We start from the raw sequence: 27,940 nt of genomic DNA, 5'->3' as shown, positions 1-27,940 counted from the left end.
GTTTCATGTTCATTCTATACGCACTGTCGACCATGATGAAGTTTAATGATTCATTGCCATGCCCACCACGGTCCTGCGATGTTAGATCAGAAATGTCTTGTCTGCAAGTGTTAATTTTTACAAAATAGAGTAACGCGAGTAACAAACTCATTTAAATTTCAGTAATTGTACTATATCACTATATATTTATAAACCATATACTGTATAAACAAGTGATTGTGCAGTGTTATTATTTATTATAAACACAAATCAAAAAAATGATCTGTGTCATATTATAAGCATGCACAAGATTTGGCTTTGGTTGGTGGAAAACCAGGTGCATCAACACATTTCAGATCACCTGCAGAAATGAACTGCACAAGATTATGATAAGAGTCCAGACAAGATCTTCATACAGAATTTATACTGGTAGAGCTTGTTTTTGTTTTTGTTATATGACACCTGTATAAACCTGAGGAAAACTTTATACATCCAGTAAAAATCACTTCAGTTAGCTCAGAATAAGTCAGAAATAATTCAGAAAGATTTTTTTCATTATTGTTTTTGCATTATATATTATATATCATTAACTTTTTAATGGCACCACGTGGTAAGCTAGAAAGCTATAGGTGAAAATGCACATGCAACAGGTGACTGTGGGACATTTTCCATTGGGAATTCAGCTTATGTGCAGTTTCTGTAAAAAATATGCAAAAATAATGATAATAATAATAAAAATGTTATAATGATATCTCTTTAGGGTTTTGGCATAGGCTACTTACCAGGTTCCCATGGCAGTATGAGTATCTCAATATATGTGACTTGCTCATGTCAGTCTTGCTAAACCTGTTAAGCATGCAAAAACAATAGATTGGCATCCATGATCTTAACAGCATTAAGTTATTTAGGGCGCATGTCAAAACCTAGTTTGCTGCCTACCTAACACCTAGACAGCATTTTTGTGAGATTCACTGTTCAATAATGCTCTCTTTGAAATCACTACGCGCAGCCAAAGGAAGTTTTTTGCTATGCATAAACGAGGACGCGTCTCTCGTCAAATTAAAACCAAATTTTTACGCTTTTTTTAAACATCCGAGTTATGTTCATCTCGTTACGTGCGTGCTTACCACAAACTGTTGACTAGGTAGGAAGTTTAGCCTACTACTTTTTGAGACACAACCTATGTGCGCGCTTTCACATTTAGGAGAAATAAACCCGAGGTAAAAAAGGACTTTCCTGATTTGCAGAGCTGTCTGATGCCAGGAAAACGACTTCACATCTACAAAATCATCTGGATATTTTTTGGGAACTCAGAAAGAAGCTGCCGCAGTTCGTCTAAAAATATGTTTCGCGTTTCGTAAATTCGCATTAGCGTACTCTCCGTACAGGTGTAAAGATGTATGTAGGAGAGTGAGTGATTCAACTCGTTCATGTTTTAGACTGCAATTTTGTTAAACCTCTTCCCCATAAACGCCAATAAAAAGCTTAATTGTTAGGGGAAGTCATATCAAAATACACAATAAACCTAATGGTTTAAGTTCATTTGTATATTGAAATGCTTGATGTGAAGCTCAGCCATTCTTCAGCAGTATGAAATAAAGTAAATAAAATAAAGAGCAAAAACAGTAAAATAATGTTTACTATACCGTATTAATACTGTAGGATATGTCTTTAAAGTGCAGTTGTTTGTACTTAGTGGAATTTGTACATCCAAGTTTATGTATTTGTATGTAAGGGTATCCAAGTAATGCTGTCTTTAAGTAGCCTATAATCAAGGAATCGTAACAAAACATACATTTTAGTTATTTTAACACGAAATGTAAGGATCTTACAATTATCAGGATATACTACCTAAGCCCTTGCCTCTGAATATTTTAATGTATGCTTGTTGATAAGAAGTCATTGCGGTTTAAGATTTTTTAGTATTACTGGTGTTTGCTGTAAATAAACTGTCACAGTCGGGGATTAGTATTTTAACGCGGACTCTGTTCAATACATTCTGCTTATGTATTTACAATACTGAAGATGCATTTCAAAGATGCAGTTTGGTGTTTATTTCAGTGGATCATCAAGTTCAGTGATTGATAAAGAGCCATTCATGTTTTTATTACTTTGTGTTATATAATATCTTTAAAGAACACCAATTTAAGTGAACTTGAATGTGCAAGTTTTGAATGCAGTTCTCCATTAAATTACTCAAATGAGTACAGGCAACTTTTTTAAATAAGTCATTTATTGTACTTGATTGCATAATAATTTGCTGTCAGTTTACTCATCCTCAATACTCATACTCATTTCGAACTCAACTTATTTCATTTTAGGAGAGGCATGGAGCTGTTGCCCCTGTTACTTGACTGAAGAGGAGAGAAAAATTATCGCTGTTCAAAATGAAATTAAACGCATGCTGGCGGAGCAGAAGAAAAGAGAACTCAGCGAGATCAAAGTGCTGTTGTTAGGTGAGATTATTCAGACTATTATAAACTTCAAATGGGCGGTTTCCCAGACAGGGATTAGATTTTCCAGCATAGGCCTTGGTTATATTAGGACGTTTACTGTAAGTGGTTTTACAAAATGAAAGTTTATTTAAGTTCGGGAGGAGCATGGTCATGTCATGGTCATGTGATCCAGTGCGAAAAGGTGCCTATAAATAGCATTCCCTCACCTTTGTCCCATGACAGTTTTTTGCAGCATCCCTCCTCCACCCCATCACCTCACTTTCATAGTTTCATTTAAACCCAAGGGAGTACATGGGTTCAGGCTTGAATTCCGAGCTTGGAGACCTCTCCTCTGACAGCAAATATGCGTTATCTCATTCCCTATCGATTACATGTTAATGCGAACTCTTGAACATACCTTACAAAAAAGCAATATTAAAATAGTCTTTGGTATCCCCAGAATGTGTCTGTAAAGTTTCAGATCAAAATACACCACAGATCTTTCATTATACGATGTTGAACATGACCATTTGTGGCTGCAATGAAAAATGCGCTGTTTTTGTGTTTCTTTAAATGCAAAGAAGTCTTCTGTTTCCTTCCCCATATGCAAAGTAGGGGGTAGAGCGCTTACACATGTGCTTTGGACTACATCAAAACATGTGTCTCTGACAGAAGTTTGAACTATGCACTCATAAGGCGGAGTCTTTAAGCTGTTATGGTTGGGGCATAATCAATGTGACATCACATTGCTAGGATCCCCAGCAGCATGTTTTGTGTGACTGTTGCCCGTTTAAAGGAGATTACACAAAGAAGAATAGATGGATTTGTATAATAAAAGGATGTTCCTGGCGACTAATTTTCTGCTAGAAACACATATCAAAGTGCATTTTCTAGGTTGGGGGGCTATAAGATATGTCAGTGCTGGTTGTTTTCAGTTAAGACTTCTCAAACATGCATTTAAGTCTGGGACCAGGCTTAAGCTCAGTCTGGGAAACCGCCTCTATGTGTATAAACACAATAATGGACACCAAGGACTTCAAGGAGATGTAATTTTTGTAGATATTGCTCTTAGGTTTACAAAGGTAAAAACATTCTTTTACTTATGAAGACTATGTTTACACATTTCCCAAGTTATGTGATAAAATTCATATTTTAAGTATACTTAATCTGTTTGCAGTCGGTAACTTTTCTCTCTATCGCCACCTCTGTTTGAAACTTACTCTGAGTTATCTTCTTCACGTTGGATTTAAAGAAAGTCTAACTAACGTCAGCCGTGAAATTGTAGCAACGGTTTAAAATATATTATGTCATTATTTTAAGTTCATTGTAAACATGGGTAAGGTAAGAAACAGTTTTGAACAGATTTTTGATGCACTTGCCCAATAACCGTTATTTGTTTAATTTGAAACAAAAGAATTTACGGTAGTGTAAAACGTTATGTAATATTTTATTTACTTACTGTAATTTTGCCGTTTCACACTGATATGATGTGGTGATTGTTTGCCTGTCAAATATTTGCTATTGAAGAAACAGCCATTAAACTGAGGATTGCTATGAGTCACCAATAACTTGTTAACGCCTATCTATGTCAAGTACAACAAATAACAGATTTTAAGCAGAGACGGACAGAGTACACAACGTCATTACTTGAGTAAATGTACAGATACCCCTTGCTAAATTTTACTCAAGTACAAGTAAAAGTACTGCAGTCAGATGTCTACTTAAGTAAAAGTTCTAAAGTACTTGTTTTTAAAAGTACTTGAGTATCAAGAGTACAAGAGTACATTTTCTACATATTGCATTACTACTGCCACAGTTGGCATGTTGAACCATGTGAGATGATTGACATCTGTACAGCAAATGATAGAGCTCCGAGGTCAAATCTGACACAAATCAGGAAGAGGAGACACATATCTCAAATTTTTGTAGGCGGTGATGAAATTCTTTTTTGGTAAACACAGCAAACACTTGAAGCGAAAACTATCATTAACTGTTCAGAAAATTGAAATAGTCGGGCGAGGTGGGGCTACGGGTTGGCTGGCACATTCCCGGGATGAACCTTCATCCATTGTTTCGTCCATGGTTTCGTTTCTTATCTAAAACTGGTGACTTTGGCGGAAAGCTGAAGGTGATTGCTGATAGGCTGTCCCAATCAGTGGCGCTTGCACAATCCAATCACATTTGAGAGAGGGAAACAACAAATTGAGGTTTTCCGAGATTTTTCTGTTTTCCTTTTTTTTAGAAGAAGTAGAAGAAGAGTCACTGAAAAAAAATGATTCATTGAATTTAATCAATTTTTTTAAGGTAAGTGGTTGCAATCAATTTTTTTAAGCTATATTTAAACAAAAGTTTTATATTTCATATTACGTTACTAATCTTTTTTGTTTAAATGTAGCTTAAATAAATTTATTGCAACCACTTACCTTAAAAAATTGATTAAATTCAATGAATCATTTTTTTCAGTGTACTTATGGTTATGGATAGAAATGTAGTGGAGTAAAGAGTACAATATTTGCCTCTCAAATGTACTATGATACTCGAGTAAAGTACAGGTCCCTCAAAATTGTACTTAAGTACTGTTCTCAAGTAAATGTACTCCGTTATGGTCCGGCTCTGATTTTAAGACAGCAGGAAATATCGTTTCGAACATGTAGAAAGACCAGAGGAATTTTCCACCTTAAGTTTGAAAGTATCCAAACTGACATGCTCTTCTGCACTTTTCTCTTTTACTTTTTGTTTGGAATACACCACTATACGTTGCATGCCTCTTTTTTCATGTTTGTAATGCCACAACCTGATTTTAATTTACAGTTATATTTAGGCAAATAGTGCATAATGTTCTTTCCTTGCACTTTTAATTTAATATTTTCTCACACTCTCAAAAAAAAGGTACAAAAGTTGTACTGTTTTGTAACTGGGACTGTACCTTTTAAAAAGGTCCTAATATGTACCATTTAGGTACAGATATGTACCTTTGATGTACCAGTATGTACCTTTTAGGTACAAACATGTACTTTTTGAAAAAGTACCGCTCCTGTGACAACTTTTTTCTTGTTTAATTTAGGCACTGGAGAAAGTGGAAAGACAACTTTTATTAAACAAATGAGGATAATTCATGGAAATGGTTTTTCGGAGGAAGAAAGACGTTCTTTTGCTAAACTGGTTTACAGGAATATCTTCACAGTTTCAAAGGCATTGACAGGGGCTATGACTACCTTGAAGATTCCTTATGCCAACCCACAAAATGAGGTGAAGTGATTTCACCCCTTACAATTGTTTAAAACTTTGGCCTGATGTCTGTGTAACACAATTTACAAGAAATGTTGAGTTAACTGCTGTTTTTGATAATCTCATCCTAATATCTTTGCAAATATCTGAAAGAGATGATGTCATGCAATGTTGCGAATAACTCACTTTTAATTTTCAAAGTTTCAATTAAAGGATAAAACCAGTGTCGAACTTTCAACATTTTTAAACCAACTTAAATTGTTCCTTTTTTACATCTTTAGGTTTACGGCCAACAATTTCAGGAAGTGGAAATAAATCAGATGACACATTTAAACAAAATGTATGCTGTAGCTATTCGTCGACTTTGGGCTGACGCAGGTATCAAATTGTGTTACAGTCGTCGTAGAGAGTACCAGCTACTGGACTCTACAGAATAGTAAGTATGCTTAAGATGTAAGAAATATTTATATAGTTAGATGACCAGTATTGCCAATGATGTAACATCAGTTTCAGTCCCTAATGCTGATTGGTCTGTTGGCTACGTTTACAGGTTGGAACAGTAATCAGCATGAATTTTTTTATAATATTATTCGCAGCAATGTTAAACTAAGTAAAACAGTGGATAGTTGGAGGTTAGGGTTTACTAAAGTGAAAGTGCATGTTTGTCAAGTTGGAAAAGTTAACCCATCCCAGTAGTGAACACACACACTGCAAGTCGTGAACACACAGACACACACGGTGTAGTAGGCAGCTATCAATGCAGCGCTTGGGTAGCGCACGGGGTGTCTTGCTCAAGGACACCTCACAACCTGCCAGCTGTGAGACTCAAACTGGCAACTGTCGTGTTACAAGCCCGACTCTCTAACCTCTAGGCTGCCCCTAACTAAGCTTCAACTCTTACCACTACTGCCCCTAATCATATATTATAGACGGGAACATCATTTTGTAGGACCATATTGAGATATGAGTGAGCAGATCCAGTTATGGTCCTGAAAGCCATAGAGACTTGAATTTGATCAGTAGCCAGTAGAGTGAGATCAGGAGGGGTGTGTGACATATGCTCTTTTTGGTTTGTTATTAACCAGATGTGATATCCCTTTAAAATTACATTACTTAATGTGTTGGTGTATGTTTTTTTAGCTACATGACAAATTTAGACCGTATTGCATCTGAAGACTACATCCCTACGGCTCAAGATGTGCTCAGAGTCCGGTTTCCCACCACAGGCATCTCTGACTATTCCTTTAGTACAGACAAGCTGAACCTCAGGTACAGTAAATAAATCACTAACAGCTATTGTTCAGACCAAAATTACATTTTCACATGTCATTTACTGTATCTCTTCATCCAACGTATCCTATTTGTTTGTGTGTTTTTGCCAAGAGAATAAAAGTTTAACCCCTCCTAAATGAAAATGGTAAGCCTAAACTAGATATTGTGAACCCCGAGCAAACCACCCAGAACATAGCAACATAAAGAAACCATTCAGAGCACATCAGCAACTGAATATCAATGGCCTGTAGCTGAGAAACATGGAGTTTGAGCTCCCTCCAAAGATTCTCTTTGGGTTTAGGTCTGGAGACTGGCTAGGCCATGCTTCTTACAGAGCCACTCCTTGGTTATCCTGGCTGTGTTCTTCGGGTCATTGTCATGTTGGAAGACCCAGCCTCAACCCATCTTTAATGCTCTAAGTAAGAGGAAGGAGGTTGTTTCCCAAAATCTCGCAATGCATGGCCCCGGTCATCCTCTCCTTAATACAGTGCAGTCGCCCTGTTCCATGTGCAGAAAAACACCCCCAAAGCATGATGCTACCCCCCCATGCTTCACAGTAGGGATGGTGTTCAGTTCTTAGGATGGTACTCATCATTCTTCTTCCTCCAAACACTTTTAGTGGAATTATGACAAAAAAGTTCTATTGTGGTCTCATCTGACCACATGACTTTCTCCCATGACTCCTCTGAGTCATCCAAATGGTCATTGGCAAACTTAAGACGGCCCTGGACATGTGCTGGTTTAAGCAGGGGAACCTTCAGTGCCATGCATGATTTCAAACCATGACGTCTTAGTGTATTACCAACAGTAACCTTGGAAATGGTGGTCCCAGCTCTTTTCAGGTCATTGAGCAGCTCCTCCCGTGTAGTTCTGGGTTGATTCCTCACCTTTCTTAGGATCATTGATACCCCACGAGGTGAGATCTTGCATAGAGCCCCAGTCCGAGGGAGATTGACAATCATGTTTAGCTTCTTCTTTTTTCTAATGATTGCTCCAACAGTGGAAATTTTTTTTACCAAGCTGCTTGGCAATTTCCCTGTAGCCCTTTCCAGCTTTGTGGAGGTGTACAATTTTGTCTCTAGTGTCTTTGGACAGCTCTTTGGTCTTGGCCATGTTAGTAGTTGGATTCTTATTGATTGTATGGGGTGGACAGGTGTCTTTATGCAGCTAACGACCTTAAACAGGTGCATCTAATTTAGGATAATAAATGGGGTGGAGGTGGACATTTCAAAGGCAGACTAACAGGTCTTTGAGAGTCAGAATTCTAGCTGATAGACAGGTCTTTAAATACTTATTTGCAGCTGTATCATACAAATAAATAGTTTAAAAAAATCATATATTGTGATATCCGGATTTTTTTTTTAGATTATGTCTCTCACAGTGGACATGCACCTACGATGACAATTTCAGACCCCTCCATGATTTCTAAGTGGGAGAACTTGCAAAATAGCAGGGTGTTCAAATACTTATTTTCCTCACTGTAAATACAGAGTAAAAAAGTCATTTAACCAGTTTCATTCAGATAAAGAGACGAAAGACAGGATTGCTATATGGCTAAAAGGAAGTAGAAGTAAACTACAGGCTCTGGCACTAGGTGCTGGTTATTCCGTTTTTAATAAAAACTTCCAAGAATGACTTATTTAACCTAATTTCTGTCCTGTTACTATTTTTAAAGGATTGTTGATGTGGGTGGCCAGAAGTCAGAAAGGAGAAAATGGATCCACTGCTTTGAGAACGTGACATCTCTCATATTTTTAGCCTCTCTCAGCGAGTATGACCAAGTGTTGGAGGAGAACGACAAAGAAGTGAGTTAAAATCAACCGGCATAGAGACAAGAGTCAATTTAAAATACACAGTGTATATTTTCTTATTATTTAACACCTTGGTTTGTTTTTAAATATGGTTTGTTTTTATGCTAAATTGCAATTTACTTTTGCTGTAAACTCAACAGAACCGCATGAAGGAGAGCTTGTCGCTGTTTTACACCATCATCCACTCGCCGTGGTTCACCAATGCATCTATTATCCTTTTTCTAAACAAAACGGACATCCTGGAGGAAAAGATCCAGATGTCAGACTTACAAACATACTTCCCAGATTTCAAAGGTATGAACAGAAAGATTTTTCAGCAATGTTAAGTTAACACAATCTCATGGCAATTCATACGTATTTTACTAGGTGGCTTATTTATAAGAATTATGTTTTTGTACAATTCGTTTTTTCCCCTGTGACATTAGGGTTAGGGTGGTGTTTATTTTTTTTTTTTTGTACAATTTACAAATTTATCCTAATTAATTTGTAACATACAGTGAGGAAGATAAGTATTTGAACACCCTGCTATTTTTCAAGTTCTCCCACTTGTCCACTGTGAGAGACATAATCTAAAAAAAGTTTTTTTTTAATGATTTTTTAACTATTTATTTGTATGATACAGCTGCAAATAAGTATTTGAACACCTGTCTATCAGCTAGAATTCTGACCCTCAAACACCTGTTAGTCTGCCTTTAAAATCATAAATGTCCACCTCCACTCCATTTATTATCCTAAATTAGATGCACCTGTTTGAGGTCGTAAGCTGCATAAAGACACCTGTCCACCCCATACATATATCAGTAAGAATCCAACTACTAACATGGCCAAGACCAAAGAGACATTAAAAGACATGATTTCCATGATTTCTAAGTGGTGGATCTTGCAAAATAGCAGGATGTTCAAATACTTATATTCCTCACTGTATGTACAAATTACTGCTTACTAAATTACCTTCACAGCATTGAATTTATACAATGCTTGTTGTCTGCAGAGACAGAGAAGATAACAGAAACAGGGTTGTATAACATAATAAATGATCTAAAAAAACTAAATTTGTCATTAACAGTCATTAACTACACTGTAAAAAAATTTCGTAGAAATTGCAGCTGGGTTGCCGCCTTGCCGGTAACGTTCCGTAGATTTAAATTTATGTTTTTTTACTGCCAACAAGTTATATGAACATTAAACATTTACAAGTCTTTGTCTTTACAGAGTAAAACTAAAAAACAGCATCAAGCAAAACATTCTGGGAAACAAAATTTGAAGCAAAAAACAGAAAAAGGTTGATGATGATTTCTGGTTCCCAGAATGCTTTGCATGAGGCTGTAATTGTATAGCTTTATTCTGTAAAGGTAAATACATGTTAATATTTAAAATGTATTTAACTTTGAACAAACTCTTGCTAGTAAATAACATAAATGTAAATCTACTGTAAATTACAGGCAACCCAGCTGCAATAACATTGAAATTTCTACGGAATTTTTTTACAGTGTAAATGAACATTTAACAATAACAATAACTTATAACAATAAAAAAACAATAAATTATAACACTGAAAACCTTACATTAAGTTAAGTTTTTTAATTATAAATAAATGGCATTATAACACTCTGCTACTCTAGCGTTGACTAGAAATAAAAAATAAAAATAGCTTGCCTCTTTCTTCCTTGCTTTTTTACCTGGGTTCAACGTTTTAAAACTCTTAGAAGCACACCCTTTATCCATCATAGTAGTACAATATGACTTCAGGAAGTTAATAAATGTCTTATGATGCAAAACAATAGCTTTGTGAGAAGAAAAAATGGTTATGACATGTGTGTAGTGTAAATAGACACTCTAAAAGCTCTATATTCAAATATGGCGGCATGTAAAAAATGTTGAATTTTCATTGGTTTTCAGATGTCTCGTGACATCTTGATGCATATGTTGACAAGTCAAGACACAATTGTATTAACTAACAATAATAAAAACTGATAAATGATGTAAAAATATATGGTGTAATGCATTAACTAGTGTTAATAAATTATCTTGTTAGTGTTACCATAAAAGCTCTTGCATTCCAAGCTTATGCTAACCCCTGTCCTTCTCTTTGCTTTGATGCCACCATCAGGGAAACGTCAGGACTCAAAGGAAGCCATGGAGTTCATCTTAAAGATTTATAAACAGAAGGCCACCAATGTTGAGAACAAAGACTGTAAAGACATCTACTCCCACTTCACCTGTGCCACGGACACAGATAACATCCAGAATGTTTTTAATGATGTAAAAAAGACAGTATTTGTTAACGTGCTGAAGACATATGCAGTTCTCTAAACTGGCCCAAAATTCACCAATGAAGCACTAAACCTTTCACCGATCTTGCTTTTGCTTCTGGTTTTGTAGTAAGTCTAATTCATAGACCTACATATATTTTGCAAAGGATGCTGGTTATTGTTAATCCTTGTCTAGGGTGTTTGCAACCCTTGCTTATTTTATTGTAGTGTGGCAGTAAGTCAAAAGTATACTATTTAGGACAGATGGTATGCGAATTGGGACGCTGCACTAGTTCAGAGATGGATGAAGCTCTAGCAGTAATTAAGTTATTATTTGCATTGCCTTTATTAACGTATTAATGTTGTTGTTTAAAACAGTACTGGATTTTTTTCATATTTTAATATGTGGCCAATAAACCAACTTTCATTACAGTCAAAGGGGGAAAAATGTGTATAATTTTTAATAGGAACATTATAAATGCCATAATAAACTAGAGGCTATATTTACGATTTTATTAAACAGTTAATTCATATGTTAAACATATTTTCAATATGAGTATGGTGATATATTTTTCAGAAGATATATAGCTTAAATACAATGGGAACCTTACACACATAGCACACATATAGTAGCTTAATACGCACATAGCAGAATATTATGTATTCACTACTAATACAGTGAGGTCTTGTTCTAACCAAGCAGCCAGCTTACTCCAACCAACAACATCTCATGACCATCTAGTTCATAAGACAGAGAATACATTTTCTATATTGAATAATTGAATGACCAAATGTAAAATAGACAGTTGTACACATTTTAAAACAATTCACAAAGCATGTGTTTATGACTATTCAGTCTGAAACATTTAATTTAAAGTCATTAAAAGCAATTCAATAATTCCAAAGCATTTAATGAATCTTTATTGAATTACACGTGCAACAGTATAAAATGCATATTTCTGCAAGTAATGATGTCATTGTTAATTTCAAGAATGCATGTTTTTACTAGTGGAAATGTAATTCAAAATATGATTAACCATTGTCAATAGTTAATACATTCTTGATATCAAGAATTAAAATTTTAACTTGTGTAAACTAAATTGTTGATATCAAAAATTCATATCCTGACAATGAATAAAAGTCAAGATGAAATAGCAAGTAATAATATCAATAACAACGTTGACTTGTATGAAGCAGCAAGCAGACAAATTTACTTTAAACTTTTATTGGACTCAATAACTGTCTTACATCATCGTTTACTTACTAAGTCAAGTAGCTATATTAGTTCTTCGATTACATGTCCCATCACAAACAGTTGGCCATCACAGTTAAGTGTGTTTTTTCTTGGAATTGGTAGAAATGATAAATAAACACACATACCCATCAGTTTGTTTTGGTGGTAGTGCATCAGTGGAGTTGTAAGTTGGTCTGTAGGGGGCGCTGGTGTCTCACTAAAATGACAACAGTTTATGAAGCGTGGTATGTTTATGAAGTTCACTGTGGGTCTTAACATCTCCTTAAACCTGTAATGATAGGCCTATAGTTACTTCTTAAACCTGAATCATTATTTTTAACAAAGCCTTTGTTAATTTATTTTAATAATCGTATAATCTGATTTAATTGTATAATAAAAAAATGCCTCGATGACACTATGTGGTTATTTCATGGAACAGAAAAGCTAGAAACTGCGAAACTGTGACGGCGAAGCATTAAACAACCACAATATATTTTTACCTCTGCTACCATGCTTATATTTATACAAAATATGTGCGAATATTCCCAAAAACACAGAACATATTTCTAAAAACTTACTTCTTTACTGAGTGACGGCAGCTATCTTACATGTGTTCGAGCTCGTGCTATATTCAAACACATCACGCGTACCGCGCGAGCAGAGTGCTCCGCATGCTTTCGACTGACTCTCGCGATACTGTGACGTCATAAAACATATATGTCTGCGCAGCAACCCATAAACTCAAACATTTGCGAGGCGCATTTTAAACGAGGCGAGGGTCTCAACTCGAGTCATTTTCGCAGTCTAAATTAAGTTATTGTTCAAACCAGACAGAGGCCTCCTAGATCCACAACAATTATTATTATTTTTTTTAATGCAAGTACAGCCCAGATTCACCCGTGACTGCCTGTGAAAGGTGTTTTTTATTTTGGGAATTCCCTGTACAGTAGTTGTTTTATAGCTGTGTACTTTAAAATGTTAATATTTTTCTCCCTATACTTATTTTAAAACGTTAGTAGTTTAACTTGTACAATGTGCTACCACATTAATAAAAACAATCTCCTCTTTGGGACTTTGGCATACTTACCAGGTTCCCATGGCAATATGTGGAGTATCTCAATATCTGTTTGGTCATGAAAGTCTTGCTAAACCTGTTCTGCACGTGAAGACAAAAGATTGACATCCACAGAGGCCACAAGAAACAGGAGTGTCAAATACCTGCACAGCTATTCAACAAGTTAACACCACTTTTGACTTCTAAAACAGGTTTCAAGTATTTATTTTGCCTTAATTTAATACTTAAAAGAGCTTATTGGCTATATATGCTCATCTATAGATCAGTGCCATGATGATGATGTAAATTGTGCGCTCGAGGCACGATTATATCATTAATTTTCGTTGTTAGTTAACCATATAGAGTTTTTAAGATTTTGAACGGGGGTTTTGTCGTGACTTGCTCTGGTAAACTTCACAAGGTATGCTATTTTAGTGACATATCTACTTTATAGTAACATTATCCACCATACGAATTGAGACCTGCTTAACCACAGTTTAGTGACTCAGGGCGCATTCCACTGTAAAGCAATGGCTGTGTTTCAAAACCTAGTGAGATGCCTACCTAGACAGTATATTTTGTGAGGTTCATGCTAAAAAATGATGTCATGGAGCACACCTGGAAATGCTGAATCAGGACACGCGCATAAAGGGGCGTTCACACGCGACGCGTTCTTCTATTCAATCTATATTTATTGTTTCTTTGTGTAAACATAACAGGCGTCTTCACTGTCACGTTAAGTTTAAAACGCGTCGAGACAGCAGCGTTATTAATTTCTTTATGGTGAATCTAAAAGTTTGTACCACAGGACATGTCCTATTCGCGCCTCAAGCCGTTGTCTAGGTAGGAAGCTAGCTAACTTTGAGACACAGCCCACGCGCGCTTTCACTTAGCAGAGGAGAGGAGCCCGAAGTTAAAGAGGACTTAGCTAAATTGCGTATAGAGCTGTCTGACGCCAGGAATAGGATGTAACCTTTACAGAATCACCTAGGAGAAACTTTTTTGGAAAAACACTTACAGAAAGAAGCTGTTCGCCTAAAATATGTATCGCGTTTCGTAAATACGTAAAACTCTCCGTACAGGTGTGACGACGAATGCAGGTGAGTGATTAATTGCGTTCGTGTCTTTAAAATGTAGATAAATGTATATTCGCACTCGAAATGTATGTTAGGATTAGTCTTTGTACACGTGGGGGAAGTCAGATATTGTGAAATATGTTTGGGTTTCTCAAAGACCTCAAAACCGATATCAAAATACAGAAGAGTTGGTTCCGCGCTTCACTGTACGCTTAACTTATACACGCATTGTGATATTATACATTAATATAGACAAGTTATTTATCATATAAGCCTATTTGTTCTTAGGAAAATACGTTTGCCTAGTTTTAAGAGCTCTTTAAAATAATTTTTGTCCTATAGGGGAGATGGGGAACTGTTGGAGATGGTGCTACAGGACGTGCACCTGCTGCTTATCCGAAGATGAGAGGGGCGCTATCACCGTACACAATGAAATTAAACGGGTCCTGGCGGAGCAGAAGAAACGAGAACGCAGAGAGATCAAAGTGCTTTTATTAGGTGAGATTACACTTCTACGTTGAAATGTGTAAACACAATAATAAACACCAAGGACATCCTCTAAAGAAATTCGATTTTTGTAAATGTGGACCTCAAGATGTTCACAGTTATGCAATAACACATATAGAACATTTAAATAAGGGTAACTGACAGCTTATTCATAGGTTAAAATGTCGGTATAAGGTAATTTCTATATTTTAGTTGTCACAACCAGTCACCATTTTAGGTTGTGAACCATCTTTAACCCATCAGAGCGGTTTCCCGGACAGATGACTAGTCCTATACTAAAATAAATAAGAGCTGTCCAAACTGAAAACAACTTGCACTGACTTATCTTGAAATACATCAGTGCTCTTTGTTTTGCCTCAATATGCACACAAGTAACGTTTTGATTACCGCATGTTAGTTAAAACTAGTTATATTTTCTAATTAAACCAAGGCCTAGTCCTGGCTTAAGATGATCCCTGTCTGGGGGGATCACCACCCCTTTTAGTTTTAATAGTCCAGCAGTGTGACAATTTTTAAGTCTATATTCTCTCTCAATATGGTGTCACTCTGTCACAGAAACCACAGGCAAAATAGTTACGCAAGAATGTGAGAAATGCCGTTTAAAAGCACAGAATAATGAAGCCTAGCATATCATACTGGCTGCTTCACATGTCCTATCAACTGTCCATTAGCTATTATTTAGGCTACTAAAGATTTGTAAATGGCACGTCTAATCTTTTATCTATTGAAGATTGTTATCTGATGCCTCTTGACAGACACATTCTCGATGAGTAATCGAAAACATCAGAACATGCCAGTGTCTGGACTATCTGATGTTTTGTGATGATGCTTTGAAGCAATCTTGCACGTTTTGTATTCGTGTTATGCAGTTTAACACGGTAGTCTGTAACATTCCATTCAAACTTACTCTGCCCTTTCACACTGATTTGATGTGGTGATTGTTAGCCTGTCAAATATTTGCTTTTCAAAAACAGCGATTAAACTGAGGACTACTGTGAGTCATCAATAAATTGTTAATGCCTGCCTAGTTAAATTACTATCTATGACATTCGAAAACAACACAGAAATAGTTTCAGAGAGCACAGAAGACCTTTAGGGAGACCAGAGGAATTCGCACACTGGCTGATGTCATCTCGAGTTTAAAAAGTATCCGAACACGCTAGACGACATGCTTTTCTGTACTGCATGACTTTAGCAGTAGCCTACTCTTTTCCTTTTCATGTCTTTTTTGGCGACAGGACAGATAACATTCCAGTGTGCACGAGAAAAACATGAGTATTTTAGCCTAAGGAGCGTTTTTGAGATACACCATTATTTGTTATCTGCATGCTTTTTCTCCATTTTTGTCATGCCATGAACTGGTGTATGAGCATTTGACATTCTTTCCCTGCCCCCCTTTCTGTTAAATTTAATATTTACTTTTGTCTTGTTCAATTTAGGCACTGGAGAAAGTGGGAAGACGACTTTTATTAAACAAATGAGGATAATTCACGGGAATGGTTTTTCGGAAGAAGACAGACGTGCGTATGCTAAACTCGTTTACCAGAATATCTTCACAGCTATGAAGGCAATGACAGTGGCTATGACCACACTGAAGATTCCCTATGCCAACCAACAGAATGAGGTGTACAGCCGAAGTGTAAAATATTTGGGATTGGGATTTAAACCCCTTTTTAAATATCAAAAATATTCATAAAACACTCCTGCAGTGTTTTGGCCTAGTTCCTGTGTAAAACATTTATATGGAAAGTTCGGACTCCAGATAAAAATAGACTTGGAATCTCTTGCTCTCTGGGAATATCTGAAAAGTTCAATGTCAGACAATGACTGTGAGAGGGGGTGTTATTATTAATCAAGTTAATATATTTGAAGTTTGAAGTTTTCAATGCTTTTTTGACTTAGGCCTTCAGAACATTGAAAATGTGACCTGTGTAGTCATTTATAATAATAATTAATTCACTGTGTTCACTAAGCAATCACCTGACTTGAATACAATTGATGTGTCAGTTCCCCTTTCAGATAAGACCAGGATTATAGGAAAATGACCACAATTGTTTATGAACCAAACTTAAATGTTCCTTTTTATATCTTTAGGTGTACAGCCAACAGTTTCAGGAAGTGGAAATAAATCGGATGACACAGTTGGAAAGAAAATATGTCGACCATATTCGTCGACTCTGGGCTGACCCAGGTATCAAGAACTGTTACAGTCGCCGTAGAGAGTACCAGCTACTTGACTCTACAGAATAGTAAGTATGTAAAGGATATTGTACAGTAAATAAGTCAATATTGCAAATAATAAAATGGAGAGGTGCAGTCCTTGATGCTGATTGGTTAATAGATGTAGCTTATTACAGTATAACATGCAGCTATGATCTTACAACTAAGGTACTGTTACTGGCTTCTGAGCTATTCAATTAATAATAAGAATATTTCCAATGTAGGAAGTGTATTTCTAAAATAATAAAACACTAATTTGTTATTAATAAACACATATTGTTGATCATTATTAGCTGGCAAAACTTCTAACATGTTGTGCATATACTGTACTATTTAAACCGTGTGCAGATCCAAATAGTACCATAGGAGGGCAATACAGCTAAGTGTTTAGAAAAGCATGCATGTTCCAAACAAGGCAGTATTGCAGTCTCTGTTGCATGAAATACTGACTTTTCTATTCTCTTCTATTAATGACTATGTTTATCTTTCATTTTATGAACACTTTTTCAGTATTGCCACATTTATGTGTTTATTTTTGCTTTGTGGTCAATAGTTTGAAGTGAACATACCTTAAATCAGTTGTTTAAGGCATTGTTATATTACAATAAAGCATTTGCCAATCTCCCTCTATTCCTCTCCTTCTTCCTGCCCGATCATGTTTTCAATTGTACAAGTTGTGCCATGATAAGAAACACAAACAGACCAGCACATTTAATTAAACCGTCATCTACAACACAAACATCAATAAAGCAAAAAGCAAACATCATGGAACTTAAAAACTCCATACATCCGTCTCAAAGTGTGTTTGTGTGAGACCAAAAAGGTGATTTAAAAAAAGAAACATTCATATCATTTTGTAATTGAAAAGGACTGACAAAATGACCAAAAAGCACCCGGTCGCATGTGAAAAAGAAAGGGTCAGAACTCGGAATGACAGTCCATCATTATAGCACGTTGAGGTCTTAAAAATCTTTAAAGTTCAATTTAATTCAATTAAATTTTATTTATTTAGCGCCTTTCACAAGAGTTAATTGTTTCAAAGCAGCTTTACATTAATAGATGTATGAAAAGCATAGAAAAACGAGCATAGTAATAATGTCACATGACTTGATGTATGTTTTAAATGTCTTTTCAGCTTTATGAAAAATTTAGACCGTATCGCATCTGCAGACTACATCCCAACAGCCCAGGATGTGCTCAGAGTCCGGTTTCCCACCACAGGCATCAATGATTATTCATTTAGTGTGGAGAAGATCACCCTCAGGTACAGTAAATACACACAAGCAACTACTGTATTGTCTAGACGGGGCTCACAACATGTTGATCTCTCTCCCAAGGAAATTACATTGATGTTTAATGGGAGATTAATAAGTCGTTTTATCAAGCATAAACATGCGTTTCGTCAGGAAGCAGGAACTTCCTGCTAATGGAAATGGAAATTACCTAGTTGTGCCTATAAAGTCATTACATACAATTTTAGTCATGTGGAGAGAAGAAAGGGCAGAAAACGAATAAACAAACAGAAATGAACTAGATATGGGAATCCACAACACCATTGTATACCATACAGGCTACGGGTTGCCAGTTTTAGGGCTAGTAAGCAGCCAGCTAGCAACTACATAAGTATTGTGCTAAGAAACACCAAAGTCCCTTAAGGGAAGTCATACCACTTGGCGGTCATGTTTGCAACGCCTCCAGGCAGTTATTTCAGTCATGCAAGACTAAAGTATTATCTATTTGAATGGGGGAAGACAGATATCTCTAAAGTCACATGCTAAAATCACAACATAATTAAAGGAACACGCCGACTTTTTGTGACTTTGGCTTATTCACCGTATCCCCCCTTTCTATTAAATATAATTTAATAGGGAGGGTGTAATTTTGTCTTACATTAGAACTGTATAGACCCTTTTATCCATAGATATGTATAAAGGCTAGATGTGTTACGGCGGAGTAACATACTGTATATGTATGCAGTGTCATAGGTACATCTTTGACGTTTATAACAAACCAAATTGCTTGAAAATAGGTAGGAAATTTAGCAAGTTAGGGTCATTTAAAAGTACCTGCACCATTAAAACTCAATGCTACGAGTGAGCAATCGTCCTGTGGTAAGATGGCCGCCAAATGCGGACGTTCCACTCAATTGGCCAGCAGCGCGGGCGAGACATCTAGCCTTTATACATATCTATGCTTTTATCCCCCAGAGTAAGTAAGTACATACATACCTATTTCCTCTCCATGCATGCCGTAATTCTGTCTGATGCACCCAACGCTAGTCTAGCTTAGCACAAAGACTGGAAGTAAATGGCTCCAGCTAGCATACTGCTCCCAATAAGTGACAAAATTTTGCCAACATTTTATATAAACATGTTGTGATTTGTATAGTCACAGCATGTACAAATAACAAGGTCATTAGAGACACAGCCATCTTTTAACCATATACTGGGAACTATATTCTCAGAAGGCTTGCAGCACCTGAGAAGCCTTGTGGTGAGGAGGAAAGAGTTTGCGCAAGTGTTGCGCTAATCACTCCGCCCAGGTAGCAGTGCTTCACCTTCTGAAAATATAGTTCCCAGTATGTATACAGTTAAAAGATGGCTATGTCTCATATGACCTTGTTATTTGTACACGCTGTGACTATACAAAAATCCCAAAAAGTCGGCGTGTTTCTTTATACCTGACATTCCTTGTACCATACATTTTGTTTCTTAAGCTCAAATTGCGCTAAAACACCTCGGGGCACCTTAGCAACAACATAGCAACACCCCAACAACCACCCAGAACAGCTTAGCATCATGTTAGCAAGTTTTCATGGGCTCTCAAAATACATGTAGATGTGCTGTACAATAACAAGAAAAAAAACCCAATCAATACCTGAAATATGTGAGTTGATTGTCTGATATAATTCATTTTTTTTTAGATGGTAGAGGGGTTACAGAAAGGAAGTACAAGTCAATTTTAAGCTCTGCCAGTAAATGTTGATTGTTTCTGGTTTAAACAAAAGCTTCCAAGAATGACTTGCTCTACTTAATTCTGTCCTGTTACTATTTTTTTTAAAGGATTGTTGATGTGGGTGGCCAGAAGTCAGAAAGGAGAAAATGGATCCACTGCTTCGAGAACGTGACGTCTCTCATATTTTTAGCGTCCCTCAGCGAGTTTGACCAAGTGCTGGAGGAGAATAACAAAGAAGTGAGTCTGTAATACAGTAATAAAAATCAACAGACACAATCATCCATTATCTGATACTTGCATAAAATGAATGTGAGTTTGCTTTATGCTTTATCTACATCACTAGGTGTCAGTATAAGTCCATAACAACTGCCATATCAACCATTGTAACTTAACTGCACGGTAACATGAATTTACAATTAATTTCAACTTTCTTGACTAGGATTAGTTATGAGGAGTTGCTAAAAATGATAAAAATAAATTGAATTTGCTTAAGTTATTTTAACGTTATTTTTATAATTTATAGCCAGTTGAAATGAATAATAAATTCAAGTTAATTAAATCTAAAAAGGAATTTTTACAGTGTGCAGAATAAATGACTGCGCCTTTAAATGTTTTTCCTTATTATTATTTTTGAATTAGAGTAACGTAAATGAGATTTTTTCATATTTTTACATTTTTCGCACTACAGTACATAACATATTGTACATCATGTACTACAACTGCAAAGTCTTAACTTCTATGAAAATTACACTGTAAAAAAACCTCTTTCTATAAGATTGTTAAAAACCAAGTCTCACAATAAATATAAAAAACTGTCCAAAAACACTGCACCTGTCACATTGTTAAATTGTGTAATCTCTCTGCACCAACAGTTTCTCATATCATGAACTTCTGCTGTAAACTCTTCCTCTTTCTGTCTACAGAACCGCATGAGGGAGAGCTTGTCGCTCTTTTACACCACCATCCACTCGCCGTGGTTCGCCACTGCCTCCATCATCCTTTTCCTAAACAAGATGGACATCCTTGCAGAAAAGATCCAGACGTCAGATTTACAAACATACTTCCCAGATTTCCGAGGTATGGAGAAAAGGGTTACCCCACTTATTTTATGCACGGGATATAATTAGGCTTTCTAGGAAACAGAGTTGATGGTTGTGTTTGGAAATCACCAGGAAAAGGTTTTGGCTTTAAAGTAGGTGGTGTTGGACATGCCTTTTTCTCTAGGAGCTGATATTGAAGGACAGTTTGTGGTAATGGTCCCAGTTTCTCTCTTCCACTGCCTGTGTTACCAATGGCAACCATTAAAGAGCAAATTCAGGATGGGTGGCAAACAGGCTTTCCCTGTGAAGGGGGTGTTTCCTTATCTGAGATATAACAATCTACACCATTCAGTCAGTGTATATAATGCTGGTATGCACTGAGAAGATAATTCAATAGGAAAGGTGTAACTTTGTCTTACATTAGAACTGTATAGGCCCTTTTATTGCCTACTGGAGGCAAAACAAAGGGAAAACTGGAGGCGGCCAATAGCATGGAGTCGGCTACAAAAGAACGCAAATATCATGTTGTTGTATTAGTACAGGCTTCAATTTTAAATTGAATCGCATACCTGCTGCCACGGCTAGGAAGAATATCGACAACAGCCGTGGTTAAACGCAATAAAACGAGCAGAGATGGATAGAAATGATAATTAAAATTTCACGTTTGCAATGCACACTTTATATCATGTCCACGCCCATCTAGAACATACTTATAGACGATTTATACTACCTCAATTTTTCTTTAATATACACACTTGGTATCCTGTCACATTATCTATCCATTGTGAGCGTGTACATGTCAGCCATTAACTATTTCACATTTTTGATGTAAAGATTTGGATGAAGGTTTTGGATTTTTAAAAAGTCATCTTTTCAAAACATTAACACTTTACAATAAGGTTGTATTTGTTAATGCATTAGCTAACATGAATTAACAATGAACAACACTTCAGAAGCATTTATTAATATTAGTTCATGTTCAATTCATAAACATTTTAAAATCCAAAGTTGTATCTGTAAACATTAGTTCAAGGCGGGTGCATGATCTCTGAAAGCCAATGTTGACATTTGAAATTACTTAAACAAACACGCCCCTACCCCAATACAATGTGTACCTTCTTTTGATTGACCCGCCCCACACATACACAACCCAGGCAACGATGTCGGTTAATAGGCACACCCCGTACTGCTGATTGGCTACAAGGGTGTTTTGGTACTCGGCCCGACTCCAAGTGTTTTTCACAAAATCATGCACCCCGCCTTTAAGTCAATAGACTGTGGGTTAATTCACTAGGAACATGAATAACTTGGCATTAACAAAGATTAATAAATGATGAAAAACTATATCGCTTATTGTTAGTTCATGTTAGCTAATGCATTTTCTAATGTTAATAAATACAAAAACAAAACTAATTTTGCTAGCGTTAGTGAAGCCGTTAGCGGTCTTTCTGCCCTCATTTAAGCTCCACCCACAAAAAACAGCACAATGTTTACTAACGTTAAAAGTTTTTACTCATCATTTTATCATCCAAACCCTTAAGGGGGTCGAACACACCCGACGCGCAGCTCAGCACCGCGTCGAGTCGCGTCTACGACAACTCGGAGGTATCGTTAACCGGAAGTGCACATTAAATAGCGCGAGCTTCATCAGATAGCGTCTACTTCAAAATACAAAATATACGTTAGCAGCCAATGTTAATCGTTAATGATTTGGGACTAATATGATGTTATTTAATGTTAAACTATGCGAGTGGCGCTCTGTGGTGTGACAGGGATTTGAGCAACTTCCTGAGTCGTAGCTGGGCGGCGCGGATAGGCGCCACCTGTTGTGCGTATACTCCTAGAAAACAATGTGTTCGATTTTTTTTTAGAACGCCGTGTCGCTGAGCTGTGCGTCTGGTGTGCGACCCCGTTTAAGACTTCATCTGAAGAACACAAAAGTATTTTTTTCACTAAACTTCAAAGACATTTTCATTTTAAGAAGAACTATTAATTTAACAGTATGTTGTAAACTGGTACCACACTGACGACCCTTGAGCTCTAATGAAGTTAAAATATTAACTTTCAAGCAGTTGCTGTTAACGCCTCTTTAATTGGCATGTGCTCCTCCCTGTTTAATCACTCTTACCTTCCGAGCTTATACTAACCACTCCCCTCCTCTGTGGTTTGGTGCCACCCTCAGGCAATCGTCGGGACGCGCAAGAAGCCATGGGGTTCATCTCAGAGATTTATAAGCAGAAGGCCGTCAATGTCGAGAACAAGGAATGTAAACACATCTACCCTCACTTCACCTGTGCCACAGACACCAATAACATCCGGAAGGTTTTCAATGATGTGAAAGACACTGTACTTATTGCGTCTCTGAAGGAGTATGGAGTACTATAAAATGTCCTGGGAAGCAACAATGAAGCACTTGATCTTTTCAGGATGCGTATAAGCGCAGATCTCGCTTCGGCCTCAAACTAGTTGGAATACGCCAAGGACGCCGTTAATTGTTTCAATTTTGTGCCAGCCTATGTAACCCTTTCTTCTCTATCTTTCGATTAAGCTATACTTTAATTCCTACCTTTGACATTTGGTGGATGACTTGAATGCTTAAAACAGTGTCATGGCCGGGTGCACTCAGGAACAAGGCATTTAACTGAATTAAGGCGTAACAGAACTACAAATTCCCAATTCCTTCCATATTTGTTTATTCACTATAATAGCACCAAAAATCAGGTCCATTGTTTTTAAAGGTTAAGCAATCATATTGTAAATCTTATCTGTGTGCTTCATATATTCAATTAGTGACGTAAGGTTTGTCCTGTATGGCACATAAGTGGATCCTAGTCATCCACTTACAGCTTGACATTCACTTCGCCATTCACTTCGCCAGAGGCTTCTGCTTGATTTTCAGTTTCTCATTTTATGGGATTAGCAACAGTTGTATATTCGTATGGTAGTCAAATCTCTTATATACGATTTATTCTAAACCTTTAGGGGGAAATGGTTGCCACACCACTGCTGTTAACTTCTAACATGAGCATAGCTATGTGTACTTTTCCCAGTAAGATAGACTACACCAGGGGTACCCAAACTCATGGAGGGCTGCGGGACACCAGCCGTCCAGTACCAAGTGTCACTGTTACTGGGGCTCACGTGTCACTTATTTTTTCTGAAATGTTTACAGGTTTCTTTTTATTGACCTAGTTATAATATACTGTATGTAGAAAAAAAAACATTTTTAGACACACAGCGCCTCCCACAGGTCAGAATGATGACACATTTCTTTATATTATAAACAATTCCTTAATCCCTGTCATGTGTCAGCCGAGGTCACTTTAAAAGCATGAGGAAGTTGTCAGATCACACCTCAGGCTGTTGCAGGAATGCAGCGCAGCTGACTGAATATTTAAGGTGGCGAGTTTTGGTTTCGAGGGGGTGGAGAAACACTACACTGTACAAGCAAAATGACCTGTTTCTTGTTTGTGAAATAAAATGCTACGCTGTAAAAAAAGTTAAAGCTGCTCTACTTAAAAAACTTACTTCAATTGGTAACACCTAAACAAATTAAGTTTTATAAATTTACATTTTCTCAATTTAAGTAAAAAAAATTACTTTTTAAAAAAACTTTAAAAAGTTACTTAAATTGATAACAGCTACATTTGTATTTGAGAAAATGTCACATTTTAGGCATTACCAATTGAATAAATTTTTAAAGTTGATCCAACTTTTACTTTTTACAGTGTAGTCATGAATATTAATTATTTATTCTTTATTTTAGGTAATAATGTTTGCTATTTTAAATTTCGTGTTTTCAAAGTGGTCTCAAAACTTTTTTAGCTTTACTGCAAATTAGAGATGTTTAAAACTAATGTTGTTATGTTAGAGGAATAGTTCCCCCAAAAATGAAAATTCTGTCATCATTTTCTCACTCTCATGTACAAATCTGAATAAATGTCTTTTTCTGATGACCACGAAGAAAGATAGGAGATATTGAGGAATGTTTGTTACCAAACCGACCATTCCCTTCCATGTAATAAAAAAAAAATGAATACTATGGAAGTGAATGTGGATCATGAACGGTTTGGTTGCAAACATTCCTCAAAAAATCTTCCTTCTTGTTCATCAAAACAAAGAAATGTATACAGGTTTAGTTAATGATGAGAGAATATTTATTTTTGAGTGAACTATCCCTTTAAACTTCAACCCAATATGTTTTCTGCATTTTCATAAGATTAGAGGTTACTGTTACTTTTATGTCAAACTAGCTTATTAAGCACTTTTATGTTTGTGTTATATATATATAATGTACAAGTTTGTTTATATAATATATTCTGTATACATAGTAGTTTTGCAAAATGGTCTGTATACATATAGTATTTTTGGAAGGGTTAGTGCATACTGGGTGGGTACATTATAAACTCTCCTTATTATGTAGGATAATCTGTTAAATATGGCTTTTAACAAACTAGACCAAGTCCATCTGCTTTATTTAAAACATAGACACATCTTCCCGAATTCACTGTGAATGAGTCATGAAAGATTAAATCTGTTTCTTACCATGTTCAATAAAGGGGTAAAAATGTATCCCACCCACACCCCACATTTTATATATTTATAAAACATTAAATCTTTTGCTATTTTGAATTTATGGGGCTGTTTCCCGGACAGGGATTAGACTAGTCCTAGAATAAAATTTGAATGTAGAATTTAATGTTTTTTAATGTATCTTAAAATACATCAGTGTACTTTTGTTTTGCTTCAAAATGCACACAAGTAATGTTTTTTAGTAAGGCATGTTTGTTAAAACTAGTTATATTTCCTAATTAAACTAAGGCCTAGTCCTTGCTTAAGCAAATCCCTGTCCGGAAATCACCCTATGGTGTAATAGTCTGTGATGCATTTCAGATTTAAGAACATCTATAGTTTTTTGAGGCTGTAATTTTATTAATTTGTGTATATTTAACATTATATTATAGCATTATCAATGTGATTTTAACACCTGCTGTTGTTTTTCACAATTATTAATAATAAACTGTTTTTCTTAGGTGAAATTAGAATTGATCTTTTGTTTTCCCATTAGGAATGCATAACGATTGGTTGCGATTGATCTATGGCAGAGTGGGGGTTTTTGTTCACATCATTTATGTGTGTGAACTGTGTATAATAACTTTGTATAAATAAATGCACACACATGCATGTATATATTTGTTTACATGTGTATATACATTTGTATATTTATCTATAATTAATATTATATATAAACATAAATACTTAAAGGAACAGTATGTAAGAAGTGTATATCAATTAATCATAAAATGGCCCTGATATGTCACTAGACATTAAGAAATCATTTTCATTTCAAATACTTATATCACTGACAACAGTGGTCTGGCCAGGATATTGACATTTAAAAAGTGGAGTTGCAGCCCTCAACTGATGTTTATGTTGTCATTTTGTGTATTGCCCACCAGTTGTGTGATTGCAGTACCAGTTTTAGCCACAAGTTTTGTGATTGCAATACCAGTTTTGGCCACAATCCTACATACTGTTCCTTTAATATATAAATATATATATTTTTCTTAAAATTATACATGCATGTGTGCATATTTATATATACATAATTATTGTGCATAGTTCACACACATGGATGATGTGAACAAGAACTTTTGTTCTGCTATAGATTAATCGCGATCAATCGTTATGCATCCCTATTTCCCATACTTAAATGTATCTTTTGTTTTGCTTACATTTGGTTTAAGTACTCTGTTTTTTTCATCTCAATGTCCACCACCCTTATCTAACTCCATCTTATTGTGAAAACAGGCCACCGAAGAGATGTGGACAACGCAATGGATTTCATCTGTAACATGTACCTTAAACAAGCTACAAATCGAGAAAACGGAGAGAAAAAGTCCATTTACCACCACTTTACCTGTGCAACTGACACTGACCACATCCGTAAGGTCTTCAATGATGTGAAGAAAACCGTTCTCATCAGGGAACTGCAGTCTTTTGGTATGCTTTGAGATGATGAGACACTGACATACCTCCCAAGAGCCATAGATAGATGCTTATTAAAAGGGACCGTTCACCCCAAAACAATCCTTTAAGACCCTTTAAGACAATCTTTGCTGCTTCCTGGAAACATTAATGGTAATAAAGAAATACAGAAGAACTTTTGTTTTATAAGCAAATTTTTACTTTTCTAAAGAATGATTGAATGAAAGTCACAGACCTTGGTATGTATATACCTCACCTTACCATTTTGTTATTTTGGCTACTTTATGCATTTACTGTACTGACTGATTTTTTAGCATTGAGGACTTTGAAAAAAGCATTAGGGGCAAAAATATACATTTACGGTCTCTAAGCCATACTGACAAAACGAAAGAGAATATCACAAAATGTATATTATCATTGAAATGTTAAATAAAGCTAATGCATGGAGTAGATAGACAGAGTTTTGAAGTCATTTTTGGGGTCTCAATTTGTGATGCAAGGGTTTTGTTAAATGTTATTGAGATCCCATGAAACCATGAGCGATGAACTAGTTGTTCGGGAGCAATTTTTAGATTGTCCCTGAAATTAATGTAAGTATTTTTGAATAAACTGAATTTGCTAAATGGCCATTACTGGGTCTGTGTTTATTACATATTTGTTTATTGCATACAAGACACAATCAGAGGAACATATACACAGGGTTCCCACGGGTCCTTGAAAGTTTGTGAATCCTAGGGGGGTGGATTTCAAGGCCCTGGGAAGTTTTTGAAAATATACATATCATACAAGTCATTGAAAGTGCTTGAATCTATTTTATGCGAGAGGTTTTCTGAAAAAAATCCATATTATTCCCTGTGTAGTGTAGGATAATATCATACAAATTCTAGAC

At 36.0% G+C, this 27,940-nt stretch overlaps 2 protein-coding genes and 1 long non-coding RNA gene across 7 annotated transcripts; 2 read left to right on the top strand and 1 right to left on the bottom strand.

Annotated features, from left to right (window-relative positions):
- Window positions 1-12,834, bottom strand: LOC129453544 (uncharacterized). Its single transcript, XR_008647473.2, has 3 exons — window positions 12,358-12,834; window positions 762-825; window positions 1-676 (listed from the first exon to the last, which is right to left on the bottom strand). It is a non-coding gene; the product is annotated as an uncharacterized lncRNA (long non-coding RNA).
- LOC129453543 (guanine nucleotide-binding protein subunit alpha-15) lies at window positions 2,304-11,597 on the top strand. 2 transcript variants are annotated; one of them, XM_055217830.2, is made up of 7 exons: window positions 2,304-2,435; window positions 5,479-5,663; window positions 5,924-6,078; window positions 6,783-6,911; window positions 8,590-8,719; window positions 8,866-9,019; window positions 10,836-11,597. In XM_055217830.2, the coding sequence occupies exons 1-7, from the start codon at window positions 2,381-2,383 to the stop codon at window positions 11,036-11,038; spliced, it is 1,011 nt and encodes a 336-aa protein (XP_055073805.2). In that variant the 5' UTR covers window positions 2,304-2,380; the 3' UTR covers window positions 11,039-11,597. The 2 variants fall into 2 exon arrangements, with proteins under 2 accessions (XP_055073805.2, XP_055073806.1); XM_055217831.2 differs by lacking the exon at window positions 2,304-2,435 and adding an exon at window positions 3,346-3,496.
- A 502-nt stretch (window positions 12,835-13,336) lies between the features above and the next one.
- Window positions 13,337-27,680, top strand: LOC129453541 (guanine nucleotide-binding protein G(q) subunit alpha). Of its 4 annotated transcripts, none has more exons than XM_055217827.2 (8): window positions 13,337-13,477; window positions 14,684-14,839; window positions 16,288-16,472; window positions 16,943-17,097; window positions 18,204-18,332; window positions 20,131-20,260; window positions 20,947-21,100; window positions 26,875-27,680. In XM_055217827.2, exons 2-8 carry the CDS (start codon window positions 14,689-14,691, stop codon window positions 27,075-27,077), a joined length of 1,107 nt encoding a protein of 368 aa, XP_055073802.2. In that variant the 5' UTR covers window positions 13,337-13,477; window positions 14,684-14,688; the 3' UTR covers window positions 27,078-27,680. The 4 variants fall into 4 exon arrangements, with proteins under 4 accessions (XP_055073802.2, XP_055073801.2, XP_055073800.2 ...); XM_055217826.2 differs by lacking the exons at window positions 13,337-13,477; window positions 26,875-27,680 and adding exons at window positions 13,922-14,365; window positions 23,246-24,731; XM_055217825.2 differs by lacking the exon at window positions 13,337-13,477 and adding an exon at window positions 13,931-14,365.
- Window positions 27,681-27,940: the final 260 nt, after the last annotated feature.

This window comes from Misgurnus anguillicaudatus, chromosome 23 (assembly GCF_027580225.2).
Source record: "Misgurnus anguillicaudatus chromosome 23, ASM2758022v2, whole genome shotgun sequence".
Lineage (NCBI taxonomy): Eukaryota > Metazoa > Chordata > Actinopteri > Cypriniformes > Cobitidae > Misgurnus > Misgurnus anguillicaudatus.
The sequence above is the reverse complement of the archived record's forward strand: the minus strand, read 5'-3'. Positions and strand labels throughout refer to the sequence as shown.

Excerpts from the sequence above, each read along its gene's own strand:
- LOC129453543 (XM_055217830.2), top strand. The coding sequence starts at position 2,381 with ATGCTGGCGGAGCAGAAGAAAAGAGAACTCAGCGAGATCAAAGTGCTG. Across the intron at positions 8,720-8,865 it reads TGGAGGAGAACGACAAAGAA|AACCGCATGAAGGAGAGCTT; the intron begins GTGAGTTAAAAT and ends TAAACTCAACAG. Across the intron at positions 9,020-10,835 it reads ATACTTCCCAGATTTCAAAG|GGAAACGTCAGGACTCAAAG; the intron begins GTATGAACAGAA and ends TGCCACCATCAG.
- LOC129453541 (XM_055217827.2), top strand. The coding sequence starts at position 14,689 with ATGGGGAACTGTTGGAGATGGTGCTACAGGACGTGCACCTGCTGCTTA. Across the intron at positions 14,840-16,287 it reads GATCAAAGTGCTTTTATTAG|GCACTGGAGAAAGTGGGAAG; the intron begins GTGAGATTACAC and ends TGTTCAATTTAG. Across the intron at positions 20,261-20,946 it reads TGGAGGAGAATAACAAAGAA|AACCGCATGAGGGAGAGCTT; the intron begins GTGAGTCTGTAA and ends TTCTGTCTACAG.